A 23,408-nucleotide genomic window follows, 5' to 3' on the forward strand; every position below is an offset into this window, starting at 1 on the left:
ACAACCCTCTTTTTGCTGAATTACGCTAATGCTACCGATCTGGTATATTAATGTTAAATAACATAAGAATATTTTGTTGTTCTAAAATTTAACAGTATTCTTGAATTTATTGAGTTATTTTGAATTCCCAAGTAACAATTTTCAAAAGTCAAAAATACTGTTTTACGTTTTTTTTTGCTTATGTTATAAATATTAACGTGTGTTTATTAGTATTCATATTTTTTTAAAGACTTAGTTTGTTCAGTGTTTAATGTTACCTTTTCTAATTTTCAGGTTGTCTCTGACGAAACCAGTTCCGAATCATCAAGCGAAATTCAAAACTCTGCAACGGAAATATCGACTGACTCTGAGTTTGCACACGACGATCCCACTCCGACAAGGGAGATACCCGCAATTATTTTAAATGACTTTAATGTAACTAAAACGAGGGGCAGTGGAGGAACTGCGAAAAGGATACAGGTGACAAGTGGTTATTTGCAAAGGCCCACAAACGAGAGAATAAAAAAACCAGATATCGAGTTAAAACTGAAACCTCTTGTACCTTCTGCACCCTCTATAAAAAAACCCGCACATATTTTACTACCACGTACTGAAGGTTATGCTTTAAATCGCACTCAGAGCACTGGGGGAATTGCCGCTAAAGTATCGCTAGAACTTAAAAAGAAATATTTGCTAGGTGAGAACGCTCCGGGTAGTATACAAAAATCAGGCAGCGCTTCTACGCTCGATTCGAAATTTAAAACGTTTCACACGGCCATTTCAGACTGTCAGAAATTGCTGAAACCCGCTAAAGAAATAAGCGCCAGCATGCAAACATTTTGTAACAAGCTTGACGAGTGCCATTCGCCTGTCTTATCACCACAGTCGTCGATGATCAACTTGGATAACGTTAAAAAGGAGGAATCGACCAAGGAAAAACAACCTCCTCCGGACGTTACAAACGTCACGTCACATAACACGAGTGATAACAAAGTGCCTGAAGCCGAACCCTACGTTTTTCAAAATGAATCAGAAGGCCGTCCAAGAAGCCCCGTGCACGAAACTTCCATTATCGTCCCTGAGATTGATTGGAGCAAAAAAAATCGCAGTCAGTCGTCGGACAGTCTGTGCACATCAAGCAGCGACAATAATGAACACGTAACTACGTCAAACAATCAGTTTGAGAATATACCACGAGTTGAGGTTCATGAAGCCCATGACGATGACGACGACATTCCGCCGGACTCCCTATGCATTGTAGAAACAAACATGGAAAAACCCGTTCAAACGGATAACAATTACTCCTTACACAGCGAACCCTCTAAATCGATTACCAGCGAAAAGAAGACACTTAACCAGCCAAAATCTTTACCCGACTTGGAAAGTATGTTGCCGGATATCCATAAATCGCTACACGTTAATCACAGCAGAGAGAAGGTGTCTCCCGAAGTTGATAGTATATCTATCAGAAATTCGAGCGGATTAAGTTCTCCGGATTCAGGTGCAGAGCAAGCCACAACCGCCCTAACCGAAACCGAGCTTTCCGATTGGGCAAGGGACGGAGCCGTATCCGACGATTTCGAAGATGCTGAATTCGAGTTCAACAGAGAACCCGAAAAGCCTTACAGGAAAAACAAAGATCCCACAATCGCAAAAATGCCAGAATTGGATCACATATGCGGTAAAGAGAAGCAAATGAAAGATTTCAGGAATAAGACGATAATCACTGAAACAATGAACAGTATTCTCAGTGCGAACCTGGACAACATTGAATTTATGGATACAGGGACGGAAACAAGCAGCGACGATGGTGTGGGCAATAGTCAAGAGGGTTACGTATTGTTTAAAAACGAAGATGATTTTGCGGAAGACAGTCTCAACCCCAACATTAACGATATAGTTGAAGCAACAAACGTTCACGTAGACGAGAAATATGAACCGAAAAACACTGGTTATTGTATTCTAGCCACCGAGGATAAACCATTTGATGCTGTGATAAATTTAAAGTCGTCCGATTTAGAAAAGTTAAAACAAAGGCAAACTCTAGCTGAACACGAGGAAGATAGTTTATTGATTGTGGAAACGGGTACAACTACAGAGGAAAATACTTGCAGCGACTCAACTGTGAAAAATATTACTGAGATATCGGTAGACAAAGTTCAGCCGCTCGTAGAAAATCGTACGGAAAATAACAGTTTACATAAACAGAAACTAGAAGAAAAGTTGGCGAAAGTCAAAGAAGAAATGGCGTTGAAAGGACGAGATTTAAAAGAAAAACGATTCGACCAAGGAGAATCCATTGCGGATAATAATATCGAATTCGAGGAACACTGTCAACGTTTACAGTCGAAAGTGGAATTTGGTAATGTTAAGGATTCCATTGACATTCGTAAGTCGAGAAGAAAGAGCAAATCGGAGTCTCCGCAAAAACCGGATCTAATACAAGAAGAGAAATTAACACCTGTGCAGTCGCCAAACTCTTACGCGCCGAATTTAACGTCCACACCAAAAACTCCCGATATTTTATACAAAAAGGAAATTTTACAGAAGGAAAGAGACGTTAATCAAAGATTAATACAAGAAATGGTGATGAACAAAATGAAAGCGGAACACAAGTCTTTGGAGAGAAAAAAGAGGAACAGACAAATATCCCCCAGTTTAAACACAAGTAGCCCCTTCAATTTAACGAAGTCTGCCACTACGGATGTATCACAAATTAATAAAGACAATTTTAATAGAAGTTCGATATATTCTACCGGTTCGAGTACTTACACAACACCGGACGTGCTTTTAACGACAAATTTGATCCCGTTGCAAAACTCGCAATCCGTTAACACAATATCCGACATGAACTCAAGTGCTGACATTTTCTCAACACCTTTATCGTCAATAAAGGAGCAAAATAATAGGCCGCTCAGTGTTTACTCCTATATTACAGAGAAAAAAATAGACGAGGTAAAACCGAGTCAGCCGTTGAGAAATTCGGAAAATTGCAGCATGCCGGACATTAGAAAGAATCTGTTCAGTGACGACTTTGTAACCCCCAAGGCTCCCCCGAGGTTACACAGGTTAAACGACGAAACCAACAAGGCGGACAAATTAAAACAGGACGCCAGAGCAAGAGCAAAACTCTTATCTAACGAGGAGCTGGGGTTGAGTCCGGAGGAAAAACTGTTAAAGTTACGAGACAAGATCAGTAAACGAGGGAAAGAAAACGAAATTGCGAATCCGCATATTCAGGAAAGTATAGAGTCCCTCGTGGTGAATACCGAAAGAAGAAACTCTTTCTTGCATTCAAACGATTCTCTGAACAAAAAGAAGAACAACTCGTTTAAAAGATCTAAAAGTAGTGAATGCGCGGAACAGACGTCCAATTTAAAACTGTTGTCCAGTAAAAATAACGTAGAATACAACAGGGGAATTCCGGTCAGAACCAAGTCCGTTTCGGAATTTCCAAAAACTTTCTCGGCAGCTCAATCTGCAGATAAGCAAATGGAAGCAAAGAAAATTTGTAAGTCTGATCCTAATTTATTAGATACTATATATGTTAAACCTAAAAAGAAAAGCAAAGATCGTGAACGAAGGAAAAGCATCACGAAATTAATATCTACTCTGTTTACAAAGAAAAGCCCCAGTAGTAATTCGAAAAGTCTGTTTTCAAAGCTATCCCCAAAGTCGAAGGATTTGTCAAAGGTAACTACAAAAAAAATATATAACTTGTAAATATTTTCTGTACATAACTGTTGTATTTCATCAAGTGTATTTCATAGACCATTCATAACATCTCATGAAACAAAAAAAAAGGCTTTGTGAGAAACAACTAACTAACTGAACTATATTTTACAGTCATGTGCAAATCTGGACCTAAGAGATACTGTAAGATTTTTTTTCGTAATTCAGTATAAAATTATTGCGTGTGTGAAGTAGTCGTTGTGCATGTTCTTGATCACCTTTTTTTTCCAAGCATGCTTTCAGCATCATCATATTCACTTTTACTTTTTTCTGGGATGTTAACACCTATTTAATAGTGTTTCTAATATACAGGATGAACCATTTTGAAAGTTTAAAGAAAACCCTAAAAACTAGAACTTAAAATTCTACAATTTTTTCTCAGCATGTACAATATTGAAAAAATATATATAAACATAAAACAAAAAGAAAAAAATGTATAAAAGCAAAAGTAAATGACAATTGTATCCCAGTGTACATAATTATAAAGGAGGGTTTACACTTTCTATGCAAAACTAGCCTAATAGTCTGAGTGTGTCAGTGTTCTCAAAAATAGAGCCTTCATCAATGATTACAAGCCACGTGACGTACTTAGACAACCAACATTAGACGGCTGGTACTGTCAAATAAAAATCCCTTAGCGTCACCGATATTAATGATTGGTTTACAATGAACAGTGACATTATATCTACGGTCGAGACAATGCAATTACTGATTGGTTCAATAGAATCTCGTGAAAAATTACACCAATCACCATTTGGTGAGGCAGAATGTTGTGTTTTAAGTTTTAACTAGAAAGCTAGGCAAGTGCGGACTTGACCTTTCTCTCGGGCCTTTGGTTCCGCGCTGTGTTCTCTGTGGGTTGATAAATAATATATAACATTTCCCCCCCCCCCAAAAAAAGAAAAAATGCGACCCGCCCGCGATTCAAACCCGAACCTTCGGCTTCGCAGTCGTGTCTACAAAATGAGCTGCGGCGATCTAACGCTAGGTAGAGCCTGCACGGGGTATTTGAAACGTTTGTTCTCCGCGAATGTAAACAGAAAATTGAAAATGTTCAAATCAAGTTTTGTTGCCAAAGTTGCGTCTCTAAAAGATCGGAACCGATACCTAACGGCAATGTAACGACTCACCGTGGCCCGATCGTCCGGGAAAACGCGTTAAATGACAACATTTATTTTAACGTCTTCACTGACGTTTGTCTCCATCTCTGTTTAAATATCGAATATACTTCAGGTATCTCTCCCACCGAAAAAAGTCGATTTTTGGCGACGACTCTTTTTAAAGTGGAAATTTCACATAGAAGGCACGAACAGATCGCCTTGAAAATACGATGTTTGGATAAAAGAAGGACCGACCCTTCGGGCCTCTCAGCTCGCCGCTGCGTGGCTCGTGAAGAAAGCCTTTGATAATACCATATGCCTCTTTTCGCGGCCGAGTGTGGGAGCGAGAATAACCTACAGCTTTTAATATATATGGATTTAACCTTGATCTTATTATTTTAAGATGCCTCTATAGCAAATAGGCAACCAGCAATACATTTTTATAGATTTTATTACACAGTTTGTATAAATATGAATCAATGCACAAATAACAGACTTTCCTCCATTCTAATGAAGGTTGCTTTCGCTGTACAGCAAAATAAAATGCTCTCTCAATGGTAAAAATAAAGTATTTTTTATTGAAAACTAAGTTTGTGAAAAAGACGTGTTGTCAGGGCGAGCGTTCGCTGGAGAGTTCCTCTTGGTGTGGAGTCGCTCGCTGAAGTACCTGGTCTTTGGCGCCAATCTGCCGTCGACCTTTTTTTTGGAACTATTAACGTTGTACTTAAAAATGGGTCACTTGCAGCATGTGTGCCAACACACCCCCTTGCCAGTATGGATGCCATCACGGAACTTGCAGCCGGTCAGGGAAATGGACCCTTCTACCGGACCTACTGGTAATTGTCTTGGGTGTAGTTGGCACGGATAATGGAGTAGAAGTTGACGGGAGGCTATTCTCATTGCCCCTGGTACTTGTCGCGTCATTCAGACAATACACAGGCTTGATTCTGTCTATGGACACTTTAACTTCGCGTTTTATCGTCGTGTTTGATCAGTGTAAATGGACCATCATATGGGTTTTGTAGTTGAGTTTTAACGCCATCCACACACACAAAAACGTGTGTCGCTGTTGCCAAGGCTTTAAAAATGAATGGCGTCTTCTCGAAATGGCGTTTAACTGCAGCTGGATGTAAGCTCTCAATATGACGTCTGAGATCTTTAACAGTACTGAACTCTTCGTCTGTCCTGTGGGAATGAAGAAATTCTCCGGGTGGGCATAGATGTTGTCCGTACATCATCTCGGCGGCAGTAGCTTGAATGTCTTCTTTCCATGCTGCACGTATTCCCAATAGCACAGTGGTTTTGGTGGCATTTTATCGCTGCTTTTAATTGGCGGTGAAAAAGCTCTACCATGCCATTTGCTGAGATGAGTCGTACTTAGTAAACTATTGAGGCGTCTGAATAGGTGCAATTCGAACTGTCGACCCTGATCCGTCGTTATTCGCAGGGGTGATCCAAATCTGCATATCTAATTAGCATATAAAGCAACCACTTGAGGGTTGCTTTCACTGTACAGCTAAATAAAACGCTCTCTTAATGGTAAAAATAAAGTATTTTTTATTGAAATCTAAATTTGTGAAAAAGACGTGTTGTAAATTACAAATTTCTTTACACCAAAAAGTTATTCGAGTTTCAAACCAAGTCCATTTTAAAGAAAATCTTGTGTTAAAATGGGGGAAAGTCTGTTATTTATGCATTAATTAATATTTAGACAAATTGTTTAGTAAAATCTATAAAAATGCATTGCTAGTTGCCTATTTGGTATAGAGCCCTCTTAATAATTTTTAATTTTACCGAAATCTAAATGCCACAATGAAGGAAATAAAATTACTTTTCAAATAAAATTACTGGTCACGTGGCTTGTAATCATTTGTGAAGGCTCCGTATATGCTTCTTTTTATTGTTCGAATACAATACACCTTGCATATTTAAAAAGAATAAATGGCATTTTTTTAATAGAAATAAATTCCCAACTAGAAACTTTTATTTAAAAAAACTGATTTTTCCATATAATGTTTGTGATTTCCGTGACTGAATGCTAGAAGCACTTTTTTACTACGTTAATATTGTATTTCAAATAAAATTCACTCAAAAAAAAATTCATATTTTCACTCATTACAAAATTTACTTTATGTTCCCCTTCGTAAAGGTCATACTTTTTGGAGGTTAGAACAGAACTATGCAGGCACTGAGTAAGCCCTAAGCTAAGCAGTGAAATTAAATATACTGTTTATTTTTCTACAGCGTTTTTGTAGCCAAACTTTTCTTCATCCAGCAAGTACATTTCGATATTCTTGTGATAAAAAAAAAACAGTATGTCATAAAAATAAACTTAAAGTTCATATTTTCGACTTCCCAAAAGATAAAGCTTTATGTAATGGCAAGTTACACATTGTGCTCGTCAATTTCATATACTGACATTATTAACCTCTTATCTGGTTATGATGGATATACAGGGTGTTTATTAAGTACTTGTAGAAACTTTAAAGTATGAGTCTTTGAATGATTCTAAGACGAAAATTTTATATGAACATGGATCTGCCACGGCTTGGTTCTTGAGATACAGAGCATCAAAAAAAAATATGTTTGTTTGGTATTTTGATTATATTTTTGTTCAATAACATGACAATTTGACAAAATTCAGGAAACTGGAAATATTGATGATGAGAACCTCAAATATGTAGTACTTAGTTTTTTGTTTAATGTTAGAATAGGTGTGTTTAGTGTGACACAAAAAAGTTATGGTTATTTAAATCCAGGTACAACATTATATGTGGCGTCCTCCAACATTAAACAAAAAACTAAGTAAATATTTAAGTTTCAAAAATTTTTTTTTAACGCTCTGTATCTCAAAAACCAAGCCGTTGCAGACCCATGTTCATATGAATTTTTTATCTTAAAATTATCAAAGATTCACCTTTTAAAATTCGTACAAGTACTTAATAAACACCCTGTATATGCAAATTTAAAGTCATTGTCTAATGGTAACGACAAGTACATTCCTAAAGCCTGTACCCGCTACAAAATTGCGGGGATAAAATTGTAGTTTTAAAAATGATCGTAGAATGGATAAACCAACATATGAAAAACTGACACTGATATTCATTTTTCCACAGGTCTACCAACTGTAAAATACAGGTTGGTAGTAAGCAAATGCAATTCATTTCGCAACAGAATTACTTGGTCTGATAAATCCCTGCAAGCAAATTGCATTGTCAGATAGATACAGGCTTAACTCAATTTTTAAAGGAACCTTTCATGGATAATTTGAATATTAATTAGCCTGAGTTGTATGGTTGCCTCCACCCTTAAAACTACAATAAAAATATTCCATATATTTTTTAAAATAATCAATTATAAGCAGTTAGTTTGCATCGTTGAAGTTACATGTTAAAAGGATGCATTTACCGAGCGATTGCTACTCGGATTTAAGTGAAAATACCGACGAAAGTTGTTATGATTCACCATTAATATTTTTATATATTTTTTTTATTTAACGTTTCTATTTAGAATTGAATTTTGTATAGAAAGTGAGACCTCTCATTTGGTTTGGAAAGAAAATATTTTTTTCGTACTTTTAATAACTTACAAATGTATATATCCACATACTCACTGTAGGACTAAGATGTTCTCTTTAAACTGTGGTTCACCCTGTATATTACTGTAAGTATACAAAAATTCAGAAATAATATCTAAGTTATTAGAATGCAGACCAACAAGTATTTGATTGTTAATTTATTTCATACTAGCTTTTACCCGCGGCTTCGCTCGCAAAGTGACAGAAAATCTTTCGTAAAAATTTTTTTTTTTAATAAAAAGTATCCTATGTTACTTCTAATACCTCCAAGAATATGTGTACAAAGTTTCATGATGATCGGTTAAGTAGTTTTCGCGTGAAAGTGTAACAAACAAACTTACATTCACATTTATAATATTAGTAGGGATTTAAAAATGTTCAGTTACGTATATGAGTAAAATATCGTCTGCATTCTAGTTTCATGTAAGTTAAAATTGTACAAATTTGATCTAAAAAAAGCGTACTTTTTTTTATTTTAACCGACTTCTTACCATGAACATGGTCATGTGACAGGTGCGACCTGTGCATTTGACACAGCGATTCTCAAAACAAATTACATTTTAAAAGCAATTAAAACATTTTATAAAACCGACTTTGCCACACCGATCGCGCTGGTTGGACCAACCGTTCAAGCAGCATCAGCCACTTTTCATCGTCCAGATTGGACATAGGTTTTGACAATCGTAAAAATGTTCATACAAAAAACCCTACTTATTTTCCAAAAGTACTACCACATACTCCCTGGTGCGACGTTAAATCTGACTCGCCCTGTACAAAGGTATAATATCTAAAATTACATGAATGAATTTAATTTCAGCAAACGGTCACAGAAGAGCCTGTAAGAAGAAGAAGTTTATCTGAAATCGAGAGGGTTGCTACCACGCCACCTCCGATTCCTCCTTTGCCAGTAAATTATACGATAAAAGGTGCAGTTTTTATCCATTATTGAAGTGTGACAATGATTACTATTTTTATTGTAGATGAAAGTTCTGAAGGAGAACACGATTGTAAAAATCAGGGTCATAGTTCATGTGATACATTAGATAAATCGGGCGTTTTGGAAAATTCTACCTCTAGTCTCACAGGCAGAAAAACCGGTAAATCAGCTCGTAAGTTGGTTCGACAAGCACAACTCAAAAGGTATGTACGTTTTGCAAACTTGCACGAGTTTTAAGATTTATATTAAACACGTTTTTGAAATTAACAAAGGAAAACTAATTGTTTTGACCCGATTTTATTAGTATAATCCTACCTAATTGACAATCTAAAAATCGAGTAGTTTTTAACTAACACTAACTCCTCAGACACCGCATGGCTCAAGAAATACAACGAAAACTAGAAGAAACTGAAGTAAAAACCAGGGAATTAGAAACGAGAGGTGTTTTAGTTGAAAAAGCTCTAAGAGGGGAAGATAGCAAAGAGTGCCACAGAGACGAATCCGAATTATTGCAGGAGTGGTTCGATTTGATGAGGGATCGCACAGAATTAAGGCGATATGAGAAGGAACTGATGATTAGAGCTCAAGAGCTAGAACTTGAAGATAGGCATGCAAGGCTACAGCATGAACTTCGGGAGCGATTAGAAAATAGTAAGTTAAATTTACACACTTTGCAGCCATATTTGTGTCTCAATTTATTTTCAAGCAGTTACAAGTTGTTTTTCTCAAAAAATATCTAAATTAAATATAATTTGATGTGGAACAAAAATAATACCTCTGATAAATTAATCCATCTTCAATCTGTTTAATCCCAACGAACTTCAATTTCATGTTATTCCATACATTTATTTTTTTATGTTAAATGAATGCTATATCAAAGATAAAGAAGTACAGTTATGTCTTGGTGTTCTATCGCATATCTATTAAGAAGAGAACGCATAAGGCAGTCGCGGTCCCGTCGCATCGCGGTCCGTTCTGGGCTGAGCTGATCGCGGTCTTTTACAAAATCAGTCGCATTTGGCAATCGTCTCCTTTAAATAGTTGAGGTATTGTTGTAGTAGTTTAAAAAAAATGAGTTAAATGGAAGAGGAAGCTCAATGCATCGTGGTCTTCCGAGATTCTTTGGAAAAGATCAGTGGAGAACACGATGCGAGCGAGATAAGTTCGAGAACGTCTAGTGCGAATGCATACATTATAAAACATGGGAAGGAACTCCACCCCACGCGATTGAGACTAGTACGGTCCACGATGTGACGGGACCGTGACCGCCTAATGCATTCTCTCCTTAAGGGTTCTCTTTGTATATACAAGGTGTAAATAAAGTACTTTTCGCAACATTAATGAAGAACACACCCCCACACCCTTTATTTTTTACTTTTAAAATTTTTATTGGAGCTTGGTTTCTAGGATATTGAAACTTAACAATAGTAAGCCTAGACCAAAATTTTTCATTAAAAAAAATTAAACACCTTATAGATATAAAATACCACAATTTTTTAAATAAAATTCAATAAAAAATGTACCGGCATGAAATAAAAACAAGGAACTATTATTGTATCACGAAAAAGAAGCGCCTAAATGAAAAATAGAAACAAATAACTAGCAATATGGCTGATATTTTATATAAGTACTTGAAAGTATGCAGGTTAATATAAGAAAATGTTCATTGGTCTATCGGTTTCCCAAAGTCCAAAATAATTTTGAAAAACAATTTGATTTTCGAAATTCTTTTATATTTTGGCTTGAAATGAAGATGGAGAAAATTAAAAAATACCACCTTGTAGGGGAATTTTTTTCCAACAAAAAAGATACTTTGTACTTTTTTCGTCCATGCTATGGTTTGGCCGGAAAAAATTCAATAAACCAGGTATGCATTCCGCGCGCGCTATAATAATTGTGATAACCCATTTTTAAGTAGGAGTCGAAAACCGAGCATCTCAATGACAAATATATTTAAACATAAGGATAGTTTGAAAACATTTTTTCAATGGGAATTGTTATTTAGGTGCCCTCACAAATAAAATTTCCGGGTAATGGATTTTATCTAATTACGAGATATGACCCTTGTAGTTATTTTAAAAATTTTAAGAATCTCGAGTTTGCGCCAAAATATATACAGGGTGTTCTCAAAGTTGAGTCACTTTAACAGCTGGTAGAACTCATAAAAAAAGTTGATTTACCAAAAATTGTTTATATAAAAGTTGTCAAATAAAGCAAGCATTAACAATTATTTTAAAAAATTGAAATTTAAAAACTTTATAATACAAACCTGATTTATTGTCATTTTCAACCACTCCGTTGTAAAAACATAAATTGTTTATTTACTACTGATACTGGGTACGTCTTTTTTTTGTAGTTGCACGGTTTTGAGTACGCTTTTTGATTTGACAGTGCTAAATAATTCGTACAGTAGAGCGTGATATTATTTTTGATTTGTGGGTGTTTTATGCAATAAAAATGGCACATTTTTAAGAAAACAATGAACTAGTGCACATAATATTAACTTATGGAGCCACAGCATGTTGCTTCTACGGAAAGGTTTCCTTTTCGAAATCATTAGGCTTCGTGGATATTTGTAAATTAAGTTATAAGACTCCGCGACGCAGGGTGTTTAAAGGAACAACGACAGCAACGAGCACTAGGTCTATGTTAGTAAACAAACAATTTATCTTCCACTTTTTTTTATGAGTTCTACCAGCTGTTAAATAAAATAAATGACTCGACTTTGAGAACACCTTGTATATTAGCCTCTGGAACTTTATTAAAACTAAACTAATTTGAATGAGACTTTTTTTAAATGTTGGAGGAATTACACAAATTGAGAATCTCTAAGCACAAATTCATTTGGTTACGAAAGTTTTTCACTTTTAATGATTTTTTGTATATTATAAGAAAATAGCAATTTTTCTGGTTCTCGGTGTAAATCTCCTTTGATCGTTTAATATAAAATTTCATACTGTTACAATATGAAGACGAATATTCAAAGAGTAGAATGGAAATAGTTAACAAATATGAAAGTGTCCAGGTAGGAAATACAGTATATGTGAAAACAGGTATAAAATTCGGCAGGGACTGGCGGCTGACGCAGCAGCTGTTCCGGTTTTCATAAGAGTGTGCGTTGTGTTGGTGTCTACGTGGCTGGCTGCGCAGTGGTGCTGATGATAATGATGATGAGCAAGATATAGATGATTTTGTGTAATTTTTTTACCTTCAGTATATTCGAAAATCTAAAAAAAAATTTGAAATTTTTTTAAATTTTTGAATTTTTTATTTTTTGTATTGAATTAAGATCGAATATTCATTTCTACATATTAATAAGAGATATTTGAGTGAAATTTGACAATTCTCATGTTTGAAGAGTGAATTTATTCTCTCGTTTGCCTGCGGAAGATGACTTCATGGCTTTAATAATTTTTTCCAGGCAAACCATAGCTCGGACAAAAAAAGTGCAAAGTATCTTTTTTGTTGGAAAAAAACTTCTACAAGGTGGTATTTTTTATTTTTCTTTATCTTGATCCCAGTCGAAAATATGAAAGAATTTAGAAAATCAAAATGTTTTTCTGTTGAACTTTGGGAAATTGATAGACCAGTGAACTTTTTCTTGTATTAATCTGCTTACTTTGAAAAACTTATTAAAAAGAAATCAGTCATTTGGTGCAAAATTACTTCCACCAATTGGGCTAAAATGGCATAAGGAAAGCCCCATTATTTCCTCCAAAGAATCTGTTAATGGCTTGAACTACTCTTTTATCGCACTGTAAAATATGAGATAAATTATGTTGTACATACTTACAATTCTCTTTCAGATGAACAAAAAACCGAAGCAGACGTAAAGGTGGAAGAAAGTATAATAAACGAAATGATGGAAATTGTTTCCAAAAGAGACTCGCTAATAGCAGTAATAGAAGAAGATCGATTAAGGTGCTCTATAAAACGTAGACGTTCTGCCCCACCACTCTTTACTGTTTCATCAACGTCAGCCGACGAACCACAGCAACTTTCCATATTTGCATGCTTTCTTTTTATGCTTGCTTATTGTTTGTGGAGTGTTGTTGCGCTTTATGTTTGTCTAATTTTTCTTGAAGCCGTCTCTTAAAACGTAGTCATTAGTAGGGGTTTTATAATACACAAAACTTTAAATGGTTCGGGGTATGCATTGCATATGTACTTTGTTATTTATATTGCACCTATTCTGAGTTCAGCAGGCTTATAGAGTAGGTAAGATCATACTCGACTTCTAAAATACATTAACGGTAGATACTAACTGCATGCGCAACCTAACACTAACAACGCATTTTATCATATTCAATTTTCGGCTGCGAACCGAGAAATTGTTTACATATTTTTCTATCCAAGGAATGAACTACTATACGAAATGAATAAAATACATTGGCGGCTGGTGACAATGTAATTTGGTTGTGGCTTTTAGTATACACAGGGTGTTTTCCTAAATTCGTGTCTTTAGAAAACACTCTAAGTAGTACTCTTAGCTTTTCATCCGGTGGAATACTGGCAATTATTTTTTTTTTCTATATGTACATAGTGCTGTCCTGTATTTTTGCTTAGTCCACGTAATAATGATTAGTTCAAAAGAATTTGTGTAATAATAAGCTAAATGTAACAAATTGATGCAAAAGTAATGATGAGCAGTGGCGGCTTTTCCTTACCAGGGCGAGCAGAAAAATTAAGGTACAAAGTATTGAAAAAAAAATAAAAAATATAATTGGGCTGTTTTATTCTAAGTACTATTGAAATATAGCGAAAATGTGTTCAACATAATTTTTTTAGTGAAAGTCCATTCTCCTGCTTTTGTCCGAAATAAACTTTTCAATAGACAGCATTACTCTTAGTCTATCTTTACAATCAATTTAAACTTTTACAATCTTTTAAGAAACGCACAAGAGGCAATACGTAAGTAACAAAATTTTACACCACGCCTGAACAAATTACGTTTAATAAGAAAAAATGCTGCGAATAACTGCTATTTGGTTGCGGTCGGACTAAACAAAGTCGAAACTATTCGTCTTTCACTGCTACATGACGGTAACCATGACCACCACTGTAAACACTTTACATGTATAGAGGCGAGCTAGAGAACCCACGTATTCAGTATTTCAAATGAATTATGCAAGTCGAATTAAATTAATTGCACATTACAAAATTAATATTTCCTTCTTAATATGGTTCATAAGGGTAATCTATTTAATTGTCCAGATAACACTGTAAATTAAATTTTAAATAAAATTTTTTTACTATGAATATTTCCAGCCCAGAGTCCCTCCTTACACCAGCCGCCACTGCTGATCATATTTTATTGTAATAGTGCTGATATTTTGTATAACCAGCCGCCTCTATTTGAAAATATATACAGGGTGTATCTAATTAACACCGAAAAAAATGTAAGGGGCGATTCTTTGATGAAAATTAATAGGGGTCTTTGGTGTAAAATTTTTTTAAAAATCCCCTGATAAGTTATGCCCCTTCAAAAATAAAAAAAAAGTTTCTTTTTTTTCTTCCATGTATATGAAGCTAAAGAAACCAAACTTAATAAGAAACAGTAATAATAAATGAGATTGACATTTATTTCTACGGATTCCATTGTAAAGAACAGGCCACTAGATCTTTCGACAAAATATACATACGTTAAACAGCTCGTCTTTTTAAAAATGCATTGCACTATATTTATTTTTTTCTCTCATGAATCCTTAACTTTTCGAAAAAATTTGAAGAGTTCAAAAAGTTAGTAAATGAATAGGGCTTTTAGACATATCTAGGCAAAAATTGTCTCAAAAAAAAATTATAAGAAAGAATGTCATAGGGGTTCATTATTTCAACCCCTTACAAAAATACTTCAGGGTTGAAAAAGTTTCAGAAAGTAGTTTTTTTAACAGTTAATGTTCACCAAGTTTGGTTTCTTTAGCTTGATATACGAGGCTGAGATATAAGAGGCGTAACTTTACAGGGGTTTTTTTCAAAAAAATTTATACCATAGACAACTATTAATTTTCATTAATTTTCATCAGAAAATCGTCCCTTACATTTTTTGGTGTTATTTAGATACACCCTGTATACTGCGCTGTGAATTTACAATAATTATAGGATATAAATATAAAAAATATTTATTAGTGACGTATCCGTTTTCATTTTCTAAAAAAAATTTTAATTTAAAAAATGGTAAAATGTATTATATTATTTTATTTTTATTAATTCAATCCAGTGATCGAATTTGGCATAATAATTTTACATGATTTTTATTTTTTACTATAACTAATTTACTAGGATTTCTTAGGAAAAATATCTAGGTACAATTTTAAGATACATAATGATGCAAAGAATGTAAAATATAACAGCACATTGTATTTGGAAGAATGCCCAATGTTATTCAGAAAAATGTGTTTATTATAGCGATATAAAATTTTGCTTTGAAATAGACAGTGGCCTTACATAAATTCTACAAATTGTTACCTTTCAAGAAATGCTAAAATATTTTTAATTCAATATAAAACATTACTTAAATCGAAGAAAATGTTTCATATTTTGTATTTTATAAAACATTTTCAACAGTAAAACTTATTTAATCCTATTTTCCTGAAATAAATATTACTAGTTTTTTTGCGGATAATTATGATTAGTAATTTTGTTTTATTAAAAAAAAAAACTTAATTTTTTTAATAAACAAAAAGTAAATTGCATAATTGAATTTCAGCCAAAATAAAATTTTAACGACAGTAAAGTACATATTTGTATTTCTTGCAGATATTCTACTGAAGACCGAGACTTTGAAGAACAAATGCTTGCGAAAGGATTGAGACTAACTTCAATTCAAAAACCTTCTGAAAAATAATCCCATATATCTACTCTAAAAATCTATTTAACTTCATTACTTACTATAGGCTAGAGGACATGACCACCAACGTAGACACAGCTGATTTTATTGCAGTTTATTTTATTTTTTTGTTTTATGAAGAACCTATTATTTCTTCAACTGTAAACACTTAACGTCCATATATATATATTTAACAATATTAATTTAACTAGTCCATTAATTTTATTTTAGTGATAATTAATTTATGTTATATATAAAAATAATGAATTGTGATTGTGAATTGTATTTTCGGTAAGGAATTGTATAGTATTGTACAAAAATATATTATTTTGTGAATGCATTATATGTTGTGTGAATAAAACGCTTTTATACATTTAAACGGTCTTGTATTTTAAAATATACACAAAATAAAAATATCTCTGTTAAAAATCGCATCTTATATATTTATCACATTGCTTTTATTGGCAAACATATTTTTCCCTTCCTCGACCACCTTTTTGGAAACCCCGTTCTTGACGTATACAGACACCACTCCCAGCTCACTAATATCTCTGATATTACGTTGTTCGTCGTCAAAAAACATCATTTCGGTAAAGTTGAGTCCAGATTGCTTTTTTATACTGAAATTTTACAAAAAGCTTATTAAGTATAATGTAATGATTAATCAACATAACTAAAACATGCAGCACAATATCCAATTTAAAATATCTGATAAACAGAGAACCTCTGGATTGCAGGATTCCAAAATCATCAAAAAATCTAGAGATGGGCACTTTTCAGAAGTGTTACAGATATGTCCGTTAGACATGTCGATGAAATGTCGGGAAAAGTACTTTTGACCTTGAATGTTTTCAAAGATCACTGCAGGGTACACAAAGCAAAATATTACTTTTATTCTAATGAATATGTGTCGACATATTTTACTTATTACCTACCTTTAAACTTTTTTATGAACTGGTTTCCAATTTTCTCCGGACAGCCAATACACTTATTTAAATATTTTTCCATCCTACTGGAATTCTTAAAAATTATTTTTGAACAGAAGTTACATTTATAATGATTTTTACTCAATTCAGAAAAATATAACCAAACTGTTGATTTTGGCGTCATATTTCATTTATAAACAATTTATGTATTAAATATTAAATTAAGAATCAACTGATTACTATTTACCAATCCTCAACTTTGCCAAAAATAATAAAATATGGACATATAAGAGGAAATATTTTTAAAATGTAAGGTTCAGTTAAACAATTACCATCAAAATTACAAGAAAATGGCTAATATCTTTAATTTTACATGTACCAACCTCAACAATTTTTTGTGGGAATTATGAATGCAACAAATAATAGCGAGTTTTTGCATATTGGTTTTAAGAATACCGTAAACGATGTCACGTGAGAGGGCATTGCGCATGTGCGACAGTTACCGTTTATCGTTACGGTATTCCGATATCCAACCCAGATTACGGTATTAGTTTACCGTGCATTTAAGATAGTAATTTTGTGTACGATTAATAATCCATCCATTTTTCTTTAACTTGCCGACTGCCTTTTACCGCAAAAGTGTCAAATGAAAGCATAACCGTCAGAATTGAGGTTAGGACACGCTTTACCATTGCGGATAAACGACACGATATGCAAAAACTGGAAACATTCAATACACGCTATTTGTCAATACGGTATTCAGTCACGTGTTTTTAACGTTTATCGTATTCGTAAATAGGGAGTTTTTGCATAAGGTATTTACGAATACGATAAATATTAAAAACACGTGACTGAATACCGTATTGACAAATAGCGGGTACTGAATGCTCCCAGTTTTTGCATATCGTGTCGTTTATCAGCAATTGTAAATTGGTAAAGCGTGTCCTAACCTCACACCAACGGTAACCGACGCACATGCGCAATGCCCTCTCACGTGAGTTTATCGTTTACGGTATTCTTAAAACCGATATGCAAAAACACCCTAATACCTTATGCAAAAACTCCCTAAATTCTGCGCATGCGCATACAACTTTTCAATATCAAAAAGTGTCATCAAAACATGTCCACTTTTCACGATATGTCCGGCTGACATGTCCGCAGCACACATCTAAAAAAAATCTTAGATGTTTTGTAAAATTTTACATCCCAGAATTAATACCGGAAATCCCAAAACCAAATTGCACATATCCAAGCCACAGCTTTTCATCATTTACATACAAAATCTAGTCATGTTTAACCCGGGATCGGTCACAGTGTTAGAAAAAATCTAACGACGCGACCAAGGACGCCTTCAAAATTTTATTTGTTTTCTGTTTTTTAATTTGTGTTATTTTGTTTCTGATAAGTTGGGCTTAACTTTTTTGTAATATAGTTTTATTTTATTCCTGTATAGAGATGTGCCGCGGACATGTCAGCTGACACGTTCATCGGGCATGTCGTGAAAAGTGAACAAGATCTGAGGACACTTTTCATGATTGAAAAGTTGTATGCGGATGCGCGGAATTATCTGTTGCATTCATAATTCCCGCAAAAAAATTTGAGGTTAGTACATGTAAAATTAAAGATATTTAGCCATTTTCTTGTAATTTTGTTGGTAATTGTTTAACTGAAACTGACATTTTTAAAAATATAACCTCTTATATGTCCATATTTTATTATTTTTGGCAAAGTTAACGATTAGTAAATAGTAATCAGTTGATTCTTAATTTAATATTCAATACACAAATACTTTATAAATGAAGTATATATGACGCCAATATCAACAGTTTGGTTATATTTTTTTGAATTGAGTATAAAAATCATTATAAATGTAACTTCTGCCCAAAAACAATTTTTAAGAATTCCAGTACGATGGAAAAACAATTTCACAATTTTATGTTTTATATTAGACAAAAATGAGGCATTCTAATTAATCAAAAATATAATAAACAATAAATAACATTTAATAACACATATTCATTAGAATTGCTTTGTGTACCCTCAAGCAGTGACCGAGTGACCTATGAAAACACTCACAGGTGCCTTATTAGATTCAAGGTACAAAAATACGTCCGTAACACACTTTTCCGAAAAGTGCCCATCTCTATTCCTATATGATTTTTAGAGTTAATAATTACTTGAAAATGGACAAGAGGAAGAAAAGCTATTGAAATGGTTTGCAGAAGTTCCAACTAACAGAAGAACTATTGCACAACCACAAACAAAAGGGGACTTATGTTCATGGGTAAAATTTTCACAAAGTAGCTGAAACAAACCGAATCATCTAATAGAAAAACACGTCTTCCTAACCTTATAACACAACTAGCCGGAGCAAAAGCCGTTGTCAAGAGAGCTACAACCGCTTTAGATTGCTGGCAATTATTTTTTCCTAGCGTAGTAGTTGAACAAATTGTCACTTTCACAAACCAGAGATTAGAACAACTGGAGGAATCTTATTTGCGTCCTAGAGATTATCCACCAATAGATTTTGACGAAATGTACGCATTGTTAGGGCTTTTATACATGGCGGGAGTCAAAAAGTGGCAGAGCACTTGAATACTTCAGAGTTGTGGAGTACCAATGGTACGGCACCAGGATACTTTGCATCTGTAATGTCAGAGCGAAGATTTGATGTCATTCTTTTTAGTTAAATTTCAGAATTAGAAACCAATTTCAGAATTTACATTATTGATCCTGAAAACTAGACTCCCTAATATTAATTCTCTAAAAGATAATTCTATATTTATCGTCATTGTGCCTTCAAAATAAGATGTGTGCATATTTTCAACAAAACGAGTTAACTGCAGAATTATTCGATAAACAACGACAAACCGTATAATTTGGTTAAAAGAAACCATCTTATTTTCTACAGCATTGTGACTGTCCTCGCTAAAATTAAAAATAAATGATGTAGTTTTTAAATAAAAAAGGCCAAGAAACAGTTTTTAACTCCACAATTTGATAAAATACATGTCACACTTTGAAGGTGCAAAGACGATATGTAGCATTACAAATTTTTTAAGGAAAAATTAAGTTATTACTTTCAACATTTATTTAAGTTAATCCTTTCGATGATAAAGACAGATGTATCAGCAAATAATTGTTGTGCTCTGCAGTGACAAATGAGCTGTAATAAATATGATGTTCTTTATCCATTACATCATAAACAAGCTTGCAAGTCAAAGTTACGTCAACATATTTGAAAAATGATGAAAATAACAAGAACCTAATGATTTCTTTACAAGAACAGTGCATATCTGCAAGGGTTAATCAATACTTTCGGACAATGAGTTTAGCTATATTTTGCTCAATACTCGTATTTGAAATAGAGTAGGCAAAACAGGACATAGAAAGACTTGGCATTTGTGTTGATATCAATTCAAAAATAAAAATAAACTCGTCGCTGATAAAAAATTTGCTTATTAAAATAACCTATTGCAAAACAAGTTCATTACAAACATTGTGTGCTGAACATGTGTCCTTCACATGTTCATATTATGTTCCAAATCTAGATGACACTATTATATTCTAACCTACATCAAGAGATTCAAATTAAAACCAAGCTTGATACATTTCGTTACCTCTACCATTAAACTAATAATGTGGATATAGAGCAAAAATAGAATTGTAAAATAAATATACAAAGGCTCCACGTGTGCTTTAAATATTTCATAAATACTGACGTTTTCAGATTTTATAACATAAATTTTCAAAAAAAAAACAAAAAATGGCCTTGGTAATGAAAATAGACTGACATTAAATGATGTGAACAGAGAGCTATAAATAGCAAACACATAAATAAAATTTTTCTATTATCTATACTATCTATCTGCTGATAAATACATAAAACTATTGTAAAAATAAAAAAAATATTTGTATGACCTCCCGACTCCTATAAAAACGTGATTATTCTCAATTTGAATATTTTTAGTATTTGCTACTTAGGTATATATTCTAATAGCTGATAACTACTTACTTGTAAAAGTGTGTAATTTTTTGCCCAGGAAATATTTCTTTATATGTAAAGTATTTATCCCAACCAAACAGATCTATTAATTGCAAAGCACCTTTTATTTCGGAAGTGCGAGAAGCTACTCCTAAAATATAACCTTCCCGCTGAAGTTTTTCAAGTACATCTGGTACTTCTGGATAATGCGTGACTGGACTCTCATATAAATCAACTATTTGACCATTAGATCTAAAATTAAGAAAGTAAATTGCGTACACTATAATCTCATTAGAAACCTACTACTACTTTGTTTTAAATGGTGGATATACGTGAGTATCTATCCAAAACGGCCACAACGTGTAATCTGCAACACAATTTTATTAATTTGCAATTTTCTTTGCAATAATAAATAAGCTTCACCTAAATCGAACACCATTAATTTTGGAGAATTTAAAGCCATTTCAAAGTCTGGTAAAAGTAAACCTACAATAAAAATATAAATTATAAACATATACCCCAAAATAAAACGAACTATTAAACAAAATATTAGGTACAACTTCATTCAGAATCGTCAATATGAAATGAATAACTTACGACAACCTCATCCTCTATCACTACCCTAGATTAGAGAAATATATTCACTACAGCAGTGCTCTTTGCTCAACGCCACACTTTACATCATAATATATATAATACATACATATGCATGGTTTTATTAAACTCGTCGTACGTCAAAATGACGTCTTCTGGCTTCTGAAATAATGGCCGGTCCTCATGTACAATAATTTAGTGCGGAACTGCGGAGATGCGGAATCACGTGATCACAATATCGAAAAAATATTGGACGCACAGCAGCCATTTTGAAAAAGTGACAGATCCGCATGCGTTCCGGATAAAAGTTGACTAGATTCAACTTTTTCCGTATTCCGAATTCCGGTGTTTACTTTTGTGCTCGTGTGACATTTATTGGCCATTTGTATTTGTTTATATTCTGAAAACGTGTTTGATTAGTTTGTTTTTTATCTATTTCGTCTCTATAATTAATTATCAGCCAAGAAAATATCTCTCACCTACATTTTTTTATGTTTTTTTTGAAACTCCAGAATAGAATTGTATATCTTATACATTTTTATCAATCTTTCACGGTAACATTTTTTATACCTCAAAGCACAGTCTCTGTATTGTTTCATTGAAACAGCAAGAGCCAAGAAAGCTGTATCTTCATCAAAGTTTTCCATTGTAAATATATTTCACATAAAGATTAATAGATAATTATTTGAAATACCTCAATGAAAATACTCGAAAATAAACCGGTACAAATTTCTAGGTTATCCGCATCTACTATTTTTGACATTTGCATTTGGACGGTAGTTTGAAAATTGCGGAGATTCGCAGTTACGCATCTCCGCAGTTCCGCAGTAAATAATTGTACATGAGGACCGGCCATAAGGCTTTTTTTCGCGACTGATTAGGCCTATTCCTTTGCACAGAAAGTGTAGTATGTACAGCTGCACCGAATAGCCAGTTATCGTTCCTTTGCAAGAGAGTGTTGCATTTTACACCACACTTGCTTATTCCACTGCTCAGTGTTAGTTGCACTAGTGCAGTTTATCTACACCTAGCCCGAGCAGGAGTGAAATGCACTGGACATGCGCAGTCTGCGCTATGTAAAAGTCTGAGGTTACAAGTTAATAATATATATATTTACATAAATACCTATAAAACTAGTTATTTATATACATAGTATTTTGTGTTTATTGACCGTTAATCACATACAACTACAACCAAAGAAATGCATAAAAAAAAATACCTGAAAATCTAAATTTATCATTATAATCATGGAGACTATACAAGGAGCCCGAACTCCATGTAAACAAAAATCTTACAAAAATAAGAGGGCGCTAGTGTTCCATATGTCCCATATGTAGAGAGGGGAGATAAAAAGCGGCAGTTTGAATTATAAATCAATCATGTCATTTTTGTAATGTGTTAAAAATTTTAAAATAAATAATGTAAGCTACTTTGAATTATATAAATCATGAAAATATGTCATTCCGGACTGTAATTAAACTAAATAGATAATAAAAAATATTAGCTTTATGAGAAGAATTTGGTGTTCGTAGAAAGAAACTAGTTTTCAAGGAATTTATGACGTGATCTTGTTAATATTAACCTATAAGTAAGGTTTATGTTTTTGATAATTACTTTGTTAAAGATTTTAGTTTAATGTTAGTAAAAAATAGTCACATTTTATACAGGAAGTTGCCTTTAAAATAATAGTAATTCTTGTATTATTAATATGGAATTTTTACTTGTGGTAATAAAAAATAGAATATAAAAAAA

The 23,408-nt window shown here is 33.5% G+C and overlaps 2 protein-coding genes across 7 annotated transcripts in view; one reads left to right on the plus strand and one right to left on the minus strand.

Annotated features, from left to right (window-relative positions):
• LOC108917939 (F-actin-monooxygenase Mical) overlaps positions 1 to 16,530 on the plus strand; it is a 210,311-nt gene extending 193,781 nt beyond the window's left edge. For 3 of the 5 annotated variants that reach the window (XM_018724752.1, XM_018724750.1, XM_018724749.1), the window contains 7 exons: positions 274 to 3,672; positions 3,826 to 3,855; positions 9,206 to 9,314; positions 9,369 to 9,528; positions 9,693 to 9,976; positions 13,132 to 13,246; positions 16,082 to 16,530. In XM_018724752.1, coding sequence (XP_018580268.1) covers positions 274 to 3,672; positions 3,826 to 3,855; positions 9,206 to 9,314; positions 9,369 to 9,528; positions 9,693 to 9,976; positions 13,132 to 13,246; positions 16,082 to 16,169 — 4,185 coding nt within the window. In that variant the 3' untranslated portion in view covers positions 16,170 to 16,530. The remainder of the gene's footprint in view (positions 1 to 273; positions 3,673 to 3,825; positions 3,856 to 9,205; positions 9,315 to 9,368; positions 9,529 to 9,692; positions 9,977 to 13,131; positions 13,247 to 16,081) is intronic. The other 2 variants (XM_018724751.1, XM_018724753.1) reach the window with 2 other exon arrangements.
• On the minus strand, positions 16,521 to 21,880 carry LOC108917942 (magnesium-dependent phosphatase 1-like). Of its 2 annotated transcripts, none has more exons than XM_018724757.2 (5): positions 21,766 to 21,880; positions 21,486 to 21,548; positions 21,372 to 21,429; positions 21,093 to 21,314; positions 16,521 to 16,771 (listed from the first exon to the last, which is right to left on the minus strand). In XM_018724757.2, exons 2-5 carry the CDS (start codon positions 21,523 to 21,525, stop codon positions 16,588 to 16,590), a joined length of 504 nt encoding a protein of 167 aa, XP_018580273.1. In that variant the 5' UTR covers positions 21,526 to 21,548; positions 21,766 to 21,880; the 3' UTR covers positions 16,521 to 16,587. The 2 variants fall into 2 exon arrangements, with proteins under 2 accessions (XP_018580273.1, XP_018580272.1); XM_018724756.2 differs by having other exon boundaries at positions 21,660 to 21,880.
• Between the last annotated feature and the right edge of the window lie 1,528 nt (positions 21,881 to 23,408).

Source organism: Anoplophora glabripennis, unplaced genomic scaffold (assembly GCF_000390285.2).
Source record: "Anoplophora glabripennis isolate ALB-LARVAE unplaced genomic scaffold, Agla_2.0 scaffold66, whole genome shotgun sequence".
NCBI classification, from domain to species: Eukaryota; Metazoa; Arthropoda; class Insecta; order Coleoptera; family Cerambycidae; genus Anoplophora; species Anoplophora glabripennis.

Coding starts and splice junctions, on each gene's coding strand:
- LOC108917942 (XM_018724757.2), bottom strand. CDS start 21,525: ATGGCTTTAAATTCTCCAAAATTAATGGTGTTCGATTTAG. Junction 21,315..21,371: donor TATCCACCATTTAAAACAAA/GTAGTAGTAGGT, acceptor TCTTAATTTTAG/ATCTAATGGTCAAATAGTTG. Junction 16,772..21,092: donor AAAATTACACACTTTTACAA/GTAAGTAGTTAT, acceptor GTAAAATTTCAG/TATAAAAAAGCAATCTGGAC.